The 14469-nt window shown below is 50.8% G+C and overlaps 1 protein-coding gene across 1 annotated transcript; it reads right to left on the bottom strand.

Annotated features, from left to right (window-relative positions):
* Nucleotides 1–3371: 3371 nt before the first annotated feature.
* Nucleotides 3372–14384, bottom strand: rfwd3 (ring finger and WD repeat domain 3). Its single transcript, XM_079743364.1, has 13 exons — nucleotides 14259–14384; nucleotides 13251–13510; nucleotides 11814–12010; nucleotides 10821–10864; nucleotides 10147–10386; nucleotides 8750–8841; nucleotides 7997–8111; nucleotides 7513–7741; nucleotides 7288–7438; nucleotides 6537–6713; nucleotides 6162–6376; nucleotides 5199–5431; nucleotides 3372–3738 (listed from the first exon to the last, which is right to left on the bottom strand). Exons 2-13 carry the CDS (start codon nucleotides 13508–13510, stop codon nucleotides 3595–3597), a joined length of 2097 nt encoding a protein of 698 aa, XP_079599490.1. The 5' UTR covers nucleotides 14259–14384; the 3' UTR covers nucleotides 3372–3594.
* Nucleotides 14385–14469: the final 85 nt, after the last annotated feature.

Below are 14469 nucleotides of genomic sequence, written 5' to 3'. Positions count from 1 at the left end.
ATTGGAGAAACGTCTGTTCAACTCCTTGAGCATGCTGTCAATTACAGGATAGAAAAATGATGTGCAAAACATAGCTTTGTCACGTTCTACCTCCCTCTGACCAACAGTGCTTAGTGTGCAGTAGCCACTGAGCCTAGTGCTCAGCATTGTCTGACGTTTTGCCACTGATGGTGCAGAATCACAGTGCCCACAAATAGTCAATGCTTCATCCCACAACTTATCAAAGAAAGACTCCTGCCTGTGGTCTTTCAATGTCTGGACTAAAGCATTTACCAAGTCAACAGCTCTAGCCAGATCAACAGTTTGTGACTGTAACATGTCAGACAGTAGTTTTGTCTCCCCAAACAACTTACTAAGAGTGACAAGGTGCACAACAAATTGTAGGTCAATTTGAGGCAGAAGACCTCGGGCCTCAACAGTTCTTTCACCGTGGCGTTCTTGAGCAATCTGTTGCAGTAGTCGTTTAAGGGCAGGTAGAGTGTCAATTATGTTGCGTAGTGCTAGAAATCGGCATGCCCAACGTGTGTCGCTTAAACGTTGCAACTCTCTTGTTTTGCCATACATTTCTTTTTGGAGAGACAGCCATTTTGGGTGCACATATGAGACAGAGGTAAAAATATAAAGGCTCTGTAACAAAGAAAAAAACTCCTCTGTTTCTGGGACATTTTTGACTACATCAACTAACACTAAATTGAGACAGTGTGCACTACAATGAATGTAGAAGGCAAATTTAGCCTGTTCTTTGATCCTTGCCTGAACCCCTGAATGTTTACCGCTCATAACGGCAGCGCCATCGTATGCTTGGCCTACAAGGTTATTTTTGTAGTTCAGGCCGTAACTTTCCAGTAAGTTTACTATTTTTCCAGTTAGGCTTGCTGCATCTAACCTCTCTGCAGATTCAAAATGGAGAAAACTCTCCTTAATGGCCCCATTGTAATAGTACCTGAGTGTGAAAGAAATCTGTTCACTTTTTGAAACATCCTTTGTTTCATCTGCCATGATGCTGAAAACCTCACTGTTCTTCACTTCTTCTATGATTTCAGAACGAACCATTTCTGCCAAACAACCCAAAACCTCATTCTGGATGATCTTGCTTGTGTACTTTGCATTGTTAATAGAAGTTAATCTTCTCTTAACAAGTGGGTCGTGGTTAGCAACTGTGCTAAGAATTTCCCTAAAGTTTCCTTTGTTATTGGACTCTTCAGATTCATCATGCCCTCTTTGTGCTATGTTTTGTGTAGCTGTAAGTAACAGCACTTCCCCAATTGTTTTAATGTATGCCCGATTTTCTTGTACTTGTTTAGTGTGTTCTTTGTTAAGGATATCTGCTAGTGTTGCATCATTAAGAAAGTGAATGTATATTTAAAGACAATATAAAAAAACTCAATAGAAAATGTAAAAATGTTTAGGGTTAGGGTTCATAAGTCATTGAATCACTACCAATATATGGATATTTGGAAACGTACATTGAGACTTGATTGTTTCTATCATATCAACATGTTACTCATGCCATGCGCAAAATTGATTGATTTGATATCTGAGATAGCACCAGAGCACGGCAAGAACGCAATACATGTAGATCCGTAGTTTGGAGGCAGGGGACAAAAACAGAAACAAGTGACGATTAGGAAACACTCATTGTACAGCATGTCAGGTTAAAAGGGCCCCGGCGTAACAGACGCACTTTCAAGGTAATGAATCACACCTCACCGTCCTCTAGTGGTGGTGTGTATAGGGCCCCAAGTGGCTGTGTGTGTAGGGCCCCCATCCACCTAGTGGTAGTGTGTCTAGAAACCCCATCCCCCCAGTGGTGTGTGTAGGGCCCCTATTGGTGGTGTGTATAGGGCCCCATCCCCCTAGTGGTGTGTGTATAGGGCCCCTAGTGGTGGTGTGTATAGGGCCCCTAGTGGTGGTGTGTATATGGTCCCCATCCCCCTAGTGGTGGTGTGTATAGGGCCCCTAGTGGTGGTGTGTGTAGGGCCCCTAGTGGTGGTGTGTATAGGGCCCCTAGTGGTGGTGTGTATATGGTCCCCATCCCCCTAGTGGTGGTGTGTATAGGGCCCCTAGTGGTGGTGTGCATAGGGCCCCCATCCCCCTAGTGGTGTGTGTATAGGGCCCCTAGTGGTGGTGTGTATAGGGCCCCTAGTGGTGGTGTGTATATGGTCCCCATCCCCCTAGTGGTGGTGTGTATAGGGCCCCTAGTGGTGGTGTGTGTAGGGCCCCTAGTGGTGGTGTGTATAGGGCCCCTAGTGGTGGTGTGTATAGGGCCCCTAGTGGTGGTGTGTATAGGGCCCCTAGTGGTGGTGTGTATAGGGCCCCCATCCCCCTAGTGGTGGTGTGTATAGGGCCCCTAGTGATGGTGTCTATAGGGCCCCCATCCCCCTAGTGGTGGGGTGTATAGGGCCCCTAGTGATGGTGTGTATAGGGCCCCTAGTGGTGGTGTGTATATGGTCCCCATCCCCCTAGTGGTGGTGTGTATAGGGCCCCTAGTGATGGTGTGTATAGGGCCCCTAGTGGTGGTGTGTATATGGTCCCCATCCCCCTAGTGGTGGTGTGTATAGGGCCCCTAGTGGTGGTGTGTATATGGTCCCCATCCCCCTAGTGGTGGTGTGTATAGGGCCCCTAGTGATGGTGTGTATAGGGCCCCTAGTGGTGGTGTGTATATGATCCCCATCCCCCTAGTGGTGGTGTGTATAGGGCCCCTAGTGGTGGTGTGTATAGGGCCCCCATCCCCCTAGTGGTGGTGTGTATAGGGCCCCCATCCCCCTAGTGGTGGTGTGTATAGGGCCCCTACTGATGGTGTGTATAGGGCCCCTAGTGGTGGTGTGTATAGGGCCCCCATCCCCCTAGTGGTGGTGTGTATAGGGCCCCTAGTGATGGTGTGTATAGGGCCCCTAGTGGTGGTGTGTATATGGTCCCCATCCCCCTAGTGGTGGTGTGTATAGGGCCCCTAGTGGTGGTGTGTATAGGGCCCCCATCCCCCTAGTGGTGGTGTGTATAGGGCCCCTACTGATGGTGTGTATAGGGCCCCTAGTGGTGGTGTGTATAGGGCCCCCATCCCCCTAGTGGTGGTGTGTATAGGGCCCCTAGTGATGGTGTGTATAGGCCCTCTAGTGCCGGTGTGTATGGGGCCCCTCAGGCTCTTTACATAGCGGCCCAATGTTCCAGAATGACTGTTGTAAAGAAAAACACTCAACGTACTCAACAAAAAACTTGCTTCATATTCTCCAAGATGACGATAGAACCAGAAGAGTCGACTAATCAGTGACAATACTTGGATTGTGAAAACATAGATTATTTATTAAATGAAAAATACAGTTGGCAGTATGTACATATCACACACACAAACACTGTGAATTATGGGATGCGAGGTCCCCATATCTGAACTCAATTGGTCCCTCGGACCAAACCTCATCCTTCTCCTCCAGGGAGGAGAACCGAGGCAGACATCATCCCCCTGGCGACCTAACGGACAAATGACAGGGCAGCGATGGGGGGTCCTGGCTCGTAAGTGGGGTCTCCTCTGTCGCGATCCTGAACCCCCTTCATGTCCCCTTTGTACCAAAGAACCATCCAGGTCCGAGCATCATCCCTTCACTCCCATTTGTAGACCTTCAGCATCTTCTCTGTGAGCGAGGCGAGGTAGTGCTCTCCGTTCACCTCCAGGGGGCAGATGTCCAACACAGGCAGATCAGCAGGCAGCTTCTGGATCAGAGCTCCGGACAAAGCGTCCCACACCTGCAACACATGGGGTTAGCATGGACGGTTAGTGGCTAGGATGGACGGCTAGTGGCTAGGATGGACGCCTAGTGGCAAGGATGGACGGCTAGTGGCAAGGAAGGACGGCTAGTAGATGGTTCCTCAAACTCCTGACTCAACTATCTCCGGACTCTGATCAAATAATTATTTCCATCTGTATTATTTGCATTATCTGCGTGACATTGTGGCGACGTAAGAAGTCAAACTTCTCCTTTTCTCCACTCTCAATGAGCCCAACGCAAGTCAACCTATGGCTGAATGGGATTGGTCGGTGATTAGTCTAATTGCTTTGGTCCAACCTCATTCAGCGAAGGGGTCTACACGGCTCATTGAGAGTCAAGAAAGCAGGTTGCGACTTGACAACGCAGCCATTAGCTAGACTCCTCAGCCGTTAGCTAGACTCCTCAGCCGTTAGCTAGACTCCTCAGCCGTTAGCTAGACTCCTTAGCCGTTAGCTAGACTCCTCAGCCGTTAGCTATTCTCCTCAGCCGTTAGCTAGACTCCTCAGCCGTTAGCTAGACTCCTCAGCCGTTAGCTAGACTCCTCAGCCGTTAGCGAGACTCCTTAGCAGCATGTGGAAACGTGAAGGCAAACAAGAAGAGGAAATGACCGTAAAATCTGGCAAATCCCCCTCTCAGATTCCACAGCAACCAGAAGAACAGAAATACTGGCTGAAGATTGAATTAAACAGTTATGTGATGGAACACAAAATGCACAGTGCTTATCCGTAGCTGTGGATGATTCCACCGACACTACTGAATGAGTGTCCTGCACAACAATGTGAGATGGCTGAGCAAAGGCAAAGTCATGGAGCGTTTTGGGGCCATGAGGAAGAGCGGTGTTTCTGCCAGAGCAAAAGGGTTCATGGAATTCATGCAAAATGAAGAAAAGATTGAAGCTGTTGCATTTTGGGCTGATACAACATCTCATCTTTGTGACCTTAATCTCAAGCTACAGGCTACCTTATGGATAGGGTGAGAAGCACAGCCATCCGTGAGGAACTCTGAGTAGAGCCGCTGCTCCTCTGCTTAGGAAGAGTTAGTTGACATGTTTCACCTGGTAAGGATGTCCACTGGGTGCGGGAAAGGGAAGTCTGGGGCCCCCTGTTAGAGCTGCTGCCCCCATGACCCGACCCCGGATAAGCGCTCAATTTGTTTTGAAAATAATTTTCCTGTGATGTAGTTCTAATACATCCTGTGTTGTAGTCCTAATACATCCTGTGTTGTAGTTCTAATGCGTCCTGTGTTGTAGTCCTAATGCATCCTGTGTAGTACTATTACATCCTGTGTTGTAGTCCTAATACATCCTGTGTTGTAGTCCTAATGCATCCTGTGTTGTAGTCCTAATACATCCTGTGCTGTAGTCCTAAAACATCCTGTGCTGTAGTCCTAAAACATCCTGTGTTGTAGTCCTAAAACATCCTGTGTTGTAGTCCTCACCATGGTGGAGTTGGAGGCCTCATCTCCAGCGCAGACCAGCATGGCGCCCCCTGCTGGGCTGGGGAACACAGCGTTCCTGGTGAGCAGCTTGCAGGAGGAGCCGGCGTTGAAGGTCTGGACCGGGGAGCAGGAGCAGGCCGGGCCCTGCTGGGTGGGGCCCTGCTGGGAGGAGACCAGCTGGGGCGCACAGGTCAGCTCCATCAGCACGCAGCGCAGAGAGGGGTTGGAGCGCCCTGTGGTCAAAGGTTACATTCAGCACCTCATTATTCATTGTGTTTACACATGGCTTCATGTCCGAGGATATGAGCTCAGCCTCCTCACTTCTCCACTCACAAGGACCGATAAGGAGGGGGTCATTACCATGACCCGACTTCTACTGCTATCCATCCGCTACTTCAACACTACCGCTATCCATCCGCTACTATACTGGTGCTTCAACGCTACTCCTGTCCATCCGCTACTTCAACCCTACTTTAACACTACTACTCCTGTACCACAGTACTGGTAGGAGAGAGTTCAGGGTGAGGGTGAGGGTACCTGGGTGGTAGGTGAGCGATAAGGGTGAGGGTGAGGGTACCTGGGCAGTAGGTGAGGGTTAAGGGTGAAGGTACCTGGGCGGTAGGTGAGGGTTTAGGGTGAGGGTGAGGGTACCTGGGCAGTAGATGAGGGTTTAGGGTGAGGGTGAGGGTACCTGGGCAGTAGATGAGGGTTTAGGGTGAGGGTACCTGGGCAGTAGGTGAGGGTTTAGGGTGAGGGTGAGGGTTTAGGGTGAGGGTGAGGGTACCTGGGCGGTAGGTGAGGGTTTAGGCTGAGGGTGAGGGTACCTGGGCGGTAGGTGTGGGTTTAGGGTGAGGGTGAGGGTACCTGGGCAGTAGGTAAGGGTTTAGGGTGAGGGTGAGGGTTTAGGGTGAGGGTGAGGGTACCTGGGCGGTAGGTGAGAATTTAGGCTGAGGGTGAGGGTACCTGGGCGGTAGGTGACGAGGCAGTGGCGGCTGGCCGTCTCCACCTGGATGTCGATGCAGCCGGCCGCCTCCAGGGGGAGCTGGTGCGGTTGGTAGGTGTTGCCCTCCAGCTGCTCCCAGAAGTACCCCCCCTCCAGGGAGCCGGCCAGCAGCCCACCACAGGGGAAGGGGCCGGACCCCACCCGCGGGATGTAGGACAGGGACGGCACAGGAGACCTGGGGGGAGGGGGGATGAGAGGGGGAGGGAGACAGTGAGCCGGTGAGTGAGTGAATGAGTGAGTGAGCGAGCGAACGAGTGATCGAGTTAGCGAGTGAGCCAGTGAGCTAGTGAGCCAGTGAGGGAGTGAGTGACAATGAGTGGGTGAGTGAGTGTTACCTGGCTCCGAGCGGCAGCAGCTCCTGGACGTGGGTGCTAGTGTCTCTGGTGTCGTAGACCAGAACCGAGCCGTTGAGAAGTCCGGCGTAAACATAGTTACTGTTGTCAAGGCTCCAGCAGCAGCTCCACACAGGCTTCCCAGCGTTGTAAGTTTGGACGACCGTGTTCGTCAGCAAACTAGAACAATCAGAAAACCCCTGGACTGGTCAGTTTATGACAAGAGTGTGTGTTTATGTCCCTGTGAGGACGTGGTGTGTATGTCCCTGTGAGGACCTGGGGGGGTGTATCTACGTCTCTGTGAGGACCTGGGGGGGATGTATCAGCGTCCCTGTGAGGACCTGGGGGTGTGTATCTATGTCCCTGTGAGGACCTAGTGTGTATCTATGTCCCTGAGAGGACCTCGTGTGTATCTATGTCCCTGTGAGGACCTTGTGTGTATCTATGTCCCTGTGAGGACCTCGTGTGTATCTATGTCCCTGTGAGGACCTAGTGTGTACCTACATCCCTGTGAGGACCTAGTGTGTATCTACGTCCCTGTGAGGAACTAGTGTGTATGTCTCTGTGGGGACCTGGTGTATATCTATGTCCCTGAGTGGACCTGGGTAAGGTATATCTATGTCTCTGTGAGGACCTGGTGTGTATATATGTCCCTGAGAGGACGTGGGTTAGGTGTATCTACGTCTCTGTGAGGTCCTGGTGTGTATCTATGTTCCTGTGAGGACCTGGTGTGTATCTATGTTCCTCTGAGGACCTGGTGATCTTCAGCGTGTTGTCCAGGGAGGCGGAGAGCATCAGGCTGTCGTCCTGGCGGTTGAAGGCCAGGCCGCGGATCTGTTTGCTGTGGATGGGGACGTACTGACTGGCCTTCATGTTCACCGTGCTGATCTTCTTCACGCCGTAGCCTGAGGACGAGAGGCGGGGTCAACAGGAGGACAGAGGGACGCTCGGCACACAGACGGACGGGCGGGTTAGCCACCTGGGACCAGCGTGGCCTGGGGCGAGGGCTGGGAGGCCAGCAGGCAGCCCAGGGGGCCGCAGAAGGCCAGGACCCGGCAGCCCCCGGCCTGGGACACCAGCACGCCCTTGGAGAAGGTGTAGTGGCCGCCCCCCCGGGGGCCCTCTGCCCGCTGGGACGGACCCCCTGTGGACGGACCCCCTGTGGACCAGGAGGCTCCGCCCGCCTGAGACATCAGCGTCCGGATATCCTGGAGGACAGAGGATCAGAACACCGTGGTCACCAACAGCTCAGATCACTGGTCACCAACAGCTCAGAACACTGGTCACCAACAGCTCAGAACACTGGTCACCAACAGCTCAGATCACTGGTCACCAACAGCTCAGATCACTGGTCACCAACAGCTCAGATCACTGGTCACCAACAGCTCAGAACACTGGTCACCAACAACTCAGATCACTGGTCACCAACAACTCCTCTGCAGTAAGACGTTCGGGAGACCCACCTGGACCTGTTTCCGGAGTTTTCCGCATTCCTCCGTCACCACCTGGAGCTGCATGCGGCACTGAGCCGACTCCAGCTCCGCCTTCCTGCGTAGAGTCTGCTCCTCCGCCAGAGACCTGACAACACAACATGTAGAGTTACACAGGAACATCTAACCCCAACCTCTGAGCCCACCCTAACCCGAGCCCACCCTAACCATAACCTCTGAGCCAACCCTAACCCTAACCCCTGAGCCAACCCTAACATCTGAGCCCACCCTAACATCTGACCCCACCCTAACATCTGAGCCCACCCTAACATCTGACCCCACCCTAACATCTGACCCCACCCTAACCCGAGCCCACCCTAACCCGAGCCCACCCTAACCCCTGAGCCAACCCTAACCCCCGAGCCCACCCTAACATCTGACCCCACCCTAACATCTGAGCCCACCCTAACATCTGAGCCCACCCTAACCCTAACATCTAAGCCCACCTAACCCTACAGCCTCACTAACCCTGTGAGGTTGTACAGCTCAGCCAGAACACGCCTACTGGTTCCGGACCAGCAGACGGCCCCGCTCTGGTCTGTGAATGTGACAGAACCATTGTGTACCAGCACAGAACGAGAGCTACGAGAGCGTTGGGTCAGCGCTTTACGGGTCTCTCGTTTACGACACATGACGAGAGTTAGGGTTAGTTAGGGGGCTCGGGTTAGTTAGGGGGCTCGGGTTAGTTAGGGGGTCAGGGTTAACCAGGGTAAGGGCAGTCCTCACTTCTTCATGGCCTCCTGCTCCGAGTTGTCCACGGCGCGGAGTTTACGGGCGTACAGCAGAACGATGTCCGACCGCTTGGCCTTCTTGTTGCACTGCAGACGAACCAACAGGCAGTACAAACAAGTTCAATCGACTGACTTGTTTCTTGTTGCACTGCAGACAAACCAACAGGCAGTACAAACATGTTCGAAAGAGTAGAAACACTACAGGTAGATGCAAACAGCAGGCAGATGAGCAGTAAAACCCCTGACTGACTGTTTCATCAGTTTGATAAGATAAGTTAAATTAAACCTTTATAGTCAAGAACACTAACGGAAGAAATATAAATATGACAGTTAATTATGAAGGAAAAATGGTTAACGAAGAAGTTCCCCTTAATGCCATACTGTGTCTTGGCAGTCAGATTCTGTGTTTCTTAAATGAGTGGCAATGACAGAAGGTCATGTTCAGCCTGTTCATAATGCTCTAAGGATTCAAACTCTCAACCTAAGGATCACCAGTACACGGCATTATCCCGTTGAGCCACTGACATTCCTGAACAGCATGAAGCCTCATTCACATGGTGAAAATGTCGATTGATAAGCACACAACATCAAGAAAACTCCAAGCACACATTTCACAAGAGAATTAAGGGCTTTCTTAAAATAGTACAGATCTGAAAATTTGCACTGTTAATGGTATCCACCTAATGATAGCCGTATGGTAGTTATACAAAAACAAAATGGTCATATAGGCAAAATGGGTTGAGACTGTGGACATTTGGCTTTTCTATGAATTGTGGGAAAAGTAAAATTTTTTAGAGCAGAAGCCCAGGGTGAAAAAGATGCATCTGATTTTAGAGATTAATATGATGAAAGAATTATGAGTCCAGGTCAATCTCGTAAGGAGAAATAAGTCTAGTTCATATTTTTTTTAAATAGCGCCACCTTTGGGTGCAGTATCACAATTTGGGTTTATTAGTCCATCCACCTAATAATAGTAGTAATAATAGTAGTATGTTTTTTTATACAATAACAAAATGGTCATTTAAGAAAATAGGGCAAACTGCTCCAACTTTATTGGCCAATATTTCTCAAATGGAACTAAGTAAAGCAAATTCATTATTTTTTGTGAGGCTTGGTCTAAAGATTTTATATGGCGATTTTGGTGAATTTTTGATTATTTTTGTAGCTTGTGAATCTTTTTATCATGTTTAGCTTTACTATGAAATTGTGGGAAAAGTATACATTTTTAGGGCATAAGACCCTGGATTTTATAATCCTTTGCTGCTCGGCCCCCTAATAATCTGCTTTCATTAGGGATTGTTATTTAAATGAGTCACAGCACCACATATCCTATGGATGATTGACAGGTGTCTCAGCCACTCAGGATGATTGACAGGTGTCTCAACCACTCACCTGAGGACACTTGGCGGCCTGCCCCTGGCCCTTGAGCCAGCGCTTGATGCAGGCGTGTCCGAACAGATGTCCGCAGCGCAGCGTGGCCAGCCGGTGCTCGCCCGCCGCCGCCCACAGCTCAAAGCAGATGGGGCAGGTGTCCCCCTCCCCCTCCTCTGATTGGCTGAGCTGGAAGGATGGTGTGGCCACCGGGACACAGGGCGGAGTCACAGTGGCCGGGGGCGGGGCCACGGTGCCCAGCTGAAATCGATGACAAGAGCAGAGCTTGACATCGTCCACACCTTAACTAGGGTTAGACAGTATAGAGACAGGTCATTAAGGAGCAGGTAGGGGTTAGACAGTACAGAGACAGGTCATTAAGGAGCAGGTAGGGGTTAGACTGTACAGAAACAGGTCATTAAGGAGCAGGTAGGGGTTAGACAGTACAGAGACAGGTCATTAAGGAGCAGGTAGGGGTTAGACAGTACAGAGACAGGTCATTAAGGAGCAGGTAGGGGTTAGACAGTAAAGAGACAGGTCAATGAGGAGCAAGTAGGGGTTAGACAGTACAGAGACAGGTCATGAACAAACAGGTAGAGGTTAGAGAGTACAGAGAACGTCCTGGAGTTGTGAAAGGAGTCACTGTGTACCCCAGAGGTTAGAGGGGTTAGAGTGTGTGACCACCAGTTCCTCACCTGGACACGCCCCCCTGGAGTTTCATTTGTCGGGGCGCTGGGTTCTGGACAACAGGACACAAACAGCAGGGTAAGCATCTCTGTTAGCTTCAGGGCATAGTGCAGCTAACAGCTAGCTATGCTAGTGCAGCTAGCGATGCCTGCTATGGCTTAAATTATAACTACCGCCATGATAGTATTATTACGCTCCTTTTCCGTCGACAGTACCAGCTCAACTCGCCTCGACTTAGCCCGACTTTTCTTTCGTTTCAATCACCAAAATGTTGTACCTGGAATCTGGTACTTCTTTAGTCTCACCTCCGTCAAGGTTCCAAGAGAGCTGTTCTGATACTTGTTTTGACGTAAACAGGCTTCTGGCCACTGATTGGCCAGAGTGACGCCACTGGACGAGCGCAACATCCGAGCCTGACACCCAACACCCAGTATCTTTAAACACTATCATCAGCGTTCAGTCAACAACAGTGATTGATTATTGGTGTCTCCACCTCTGTCACGCCGTGGACCGTGACAGAGGTGGAGACACTCCTGTGTGTAGCCCTGTCCTGTTTATGTTTTTCTTGGATAAGTACGTCACTGCAGTTTAGCGCATTCGTGCTATGACGACCCGCCCACGTTGAAGAGCAATTTTATTCTAGATGGAAACACAACGTGCCTGGAACCAAACCAAGTTGTTCCACGCCAAGTCGTGGCAAGCTGTTCTGGTACTGTCGGTGGAAAAGAGGCATGATAGGTTACTACCATGATAGTACTATTAGTTACTACCATGTTAGTACTAGTTACATCCATATAGTAGTTACTATCTTTAGAGTACTAGTTACTACCTTGATAGTACTAGTTACTTCCATGATATCACTAGTTACTTCCATGATAGTATTAGTTAATACCTTGATAGTACTAGTTACCTCCATGAAAGTACTAGTTACCTAATACTAATGGAATAAGTCAACCTGGACATGCCAGTATTCAGGAGGCCTGATGTTAAACAAGAGTCACCTGTTGACCCAGCAGGGGGCCCCAGAGCAGCAGAGGCCCCCAGCGAGGGGCCCGGGGCCTGCTCCTCTGTGTCAGAGCCGCTGATGTCGGTGCTGCTGCCGGACCCCTGGAGGGCCTCGCTGGCGGCCGGGGCCCGCAGCAGGAAGTCCAGGAAGGCTCTGGAGGGCGGAGCAGTCTGGCTTGCCCTGAGTCCCCGTCTACACACACACACACACACACACATACACACTTTGTAATTCCACCATTTCAATAGGGCTGCCGAGAACCAAATCTAATCTCGGGTTCTCCGGAACAATGCAGGGCGTTTCGCGTTTGCTTATTCGCGTAATCAAGCAATCGCGCACAAAATACATTTCAAAGTTGATCTGCCCTCTTCCCGATCTCCAGTCCCTGCTGCAGAGTAAATTCAAATCGCCGGCACAACGGGCTGGGGGTCTAACACCGTAATATATATAAACTATAATCGCATTTCACATTAACGCAAATAACCCGCTGCTTCGGGTTTTCCTTTGTATGTGCGTTGAGAGGAGGCGCGGACGAATCCGCTGTCAGCGTGTGTGCAGTGTATCAGTGATATGCTGGTTGATCCAATAAGTGGTAGTGTACCCGCGCACCATTGGCATGTATGCGCACTTGTCTCTGTGTGCGTGTGTGAACGAGAATGACAGGGAGAAAGAGTGCTATGCGGAGATGGATGAACGGAACGATATTTATATTTCAAAATCGTGTAAAAAAAAAAAAGGCGCTTGGTGTTCATTCTGTGGCGCTGCTTGGTCTATGTATGGGAAACACTGGAGATCTAATTGGCCGACGGATCCGTCGCTGCCTGAAAAGTTGAACCTTTCTCAACTTTTTGACGCAGGCCATGGAGCCGCCAGAACAGAAGGTCCTGCAATGCATTTCGAGAGTGTCCCATGCAAAAGTCAATGAGATCCATCAACGGATCACCGAGGGCGTGTCTGACGTATGGGGGAATAGTCTTTGTAGACGCAGCCTGCAGCCAATCAAATCACCCCCCCCGCTTAAAGCCGCCTTTTTCCTGCTTCATCCTGCTTGTTGTTGTTATTGCAAAATGGATCCCGTGGTCGCAAGGAGAGTGTTGCCCCTGTACGTGTACAGGGACTGGTCAAACTGAATTGTGCGATTGCCCACAGCAATGATAACATTGTCCCCCCATTTTGAAATCCCCCGCTGCCGGCCGGCTTTTTGAATATCCACGTGTTTTCCCGGGTTGTATCACAAATGCGATTTCATTGGACAGAGTCCAAGTTGTGTCACAGTAGTGTATTTGCATAACAGCGATCCGATTGGCCGAAGGATCCGCCGCTGCCCGTAAAGTTGAACATTTCTAAACTTTTCACGCAGGCCACTGAGCCGACAGAACGGACAGACCCACAATGCATAGTGTGAATGTAAGGTAAGGTTCTCCATATCCACCTGGTCCTCCGGGGGGGCTGGGTGGCTGCGGGCCCCCGTGCCGCTCTGGGGCGTGGCTCCCCCCTCTGGCCCGGGGCAGAGCGCTGGTTGAAGGCCCAGGTGCTCATGATGGGAGGCGGTTCTTCCTCGTCCAGACCGGTCTCCAGCTCCGGGCTGCTCTCCGAGTCTGACAGAGGGAAGAGGAAACGTGGGCCTCCGCCGAGATCCGGGCCTCGGACTGCCACGACCACGGGCTCCTCGTCCATGTCCATAGCCTCCATCTAGAGTCAAAGGCACGTTACTGGCCTCTAGATGTTACTGGCCTGTACCTAGAGTCACGTTACTAGCCTCTAGATGTTACTGGCCTCTACCTAGTCACGTTATCACGTTACAAGCCTCTACCTAGTCACGTTAATAGCTTCTAGATGTTACTGGCCTCTACCTAGAGTCACGTTACTAGCCTCTAGATGTTACTGGCCTCTACCTAGAGTCACGTTACTAGCCTCTAGATGTTACTAGCCTCTGCCTAGAGTCACGTTACAAGCTTCTACCTAGTCACGTTACTGGCATCTAGAAGTTACTAGCCTCTACCTAGAGTCACGTTACTGGCCTCTACCTAGTAAAGTTACCAGCCTCTAGATGTTACCGGCTTCTACCTAGTCACGTCACTAGCCTCTACCTAGTCACGTCACTAGCCTCTACCTAGTCACGTTACTAGCCTCTAGATGATACTAGCCTCTAGATGATACTAGCCTCTAGATGATACTAGCCTCTAGATGATACTAGCCTCTAGATGATACTAGCCTATATCTAGATCAAAGAAAGCACCATAATGAGGCATTTCAATGAATAATTCCACTATATGCAACTAGCTGTTTAGCACTATTAGCTGATCTGCTTCAAACTCCGCGGACCAACAGTTATGTCTGCCGGGGGGAGAAAACCCGACTCCGAGGCGGAGAAGGCCATGTTAGCTGCCGACCAGCAGTTATCTCTGCCGGGGGGGGAGATTGTGTTGTGGGGACTTGCCTGCAGGAGAGCAGCTGTAGCTTGGTAGGCTAGTCCGGCTGAACCCAGCCGAGGATGAGACGTGCGGGGCTCGAGCTACCAGTCAGCATACGGAGGGTTAGCTCCGTGTGCGGACTCGTCGTAAACAAACATCGTCTGGAGCCGCGAGTTCCGCTCGAATCTCCCCGCGCCGAGTTTCAAGCCCTGCCCCTTCTGGTGTGTGTGTGTGTGT

Source organism: Pollachius pollachius (assembly GCF_949987615.1).
Source record: "Pollachius pollachius genome assembly, chromosome: 9".
In the NCBI taxonomy this organism is placed as follows: Eukaryota; Metazoa; Chordata; class Actinopteri; order Gadiformes; family Gadidae; genus Pollachius; species Pollachius pollachius.
The sequence above is the reverse complement of the archived record's forward strand: the minus strand, read 5'-3'. Positions and strand labels throughout refer to the sequence as shown.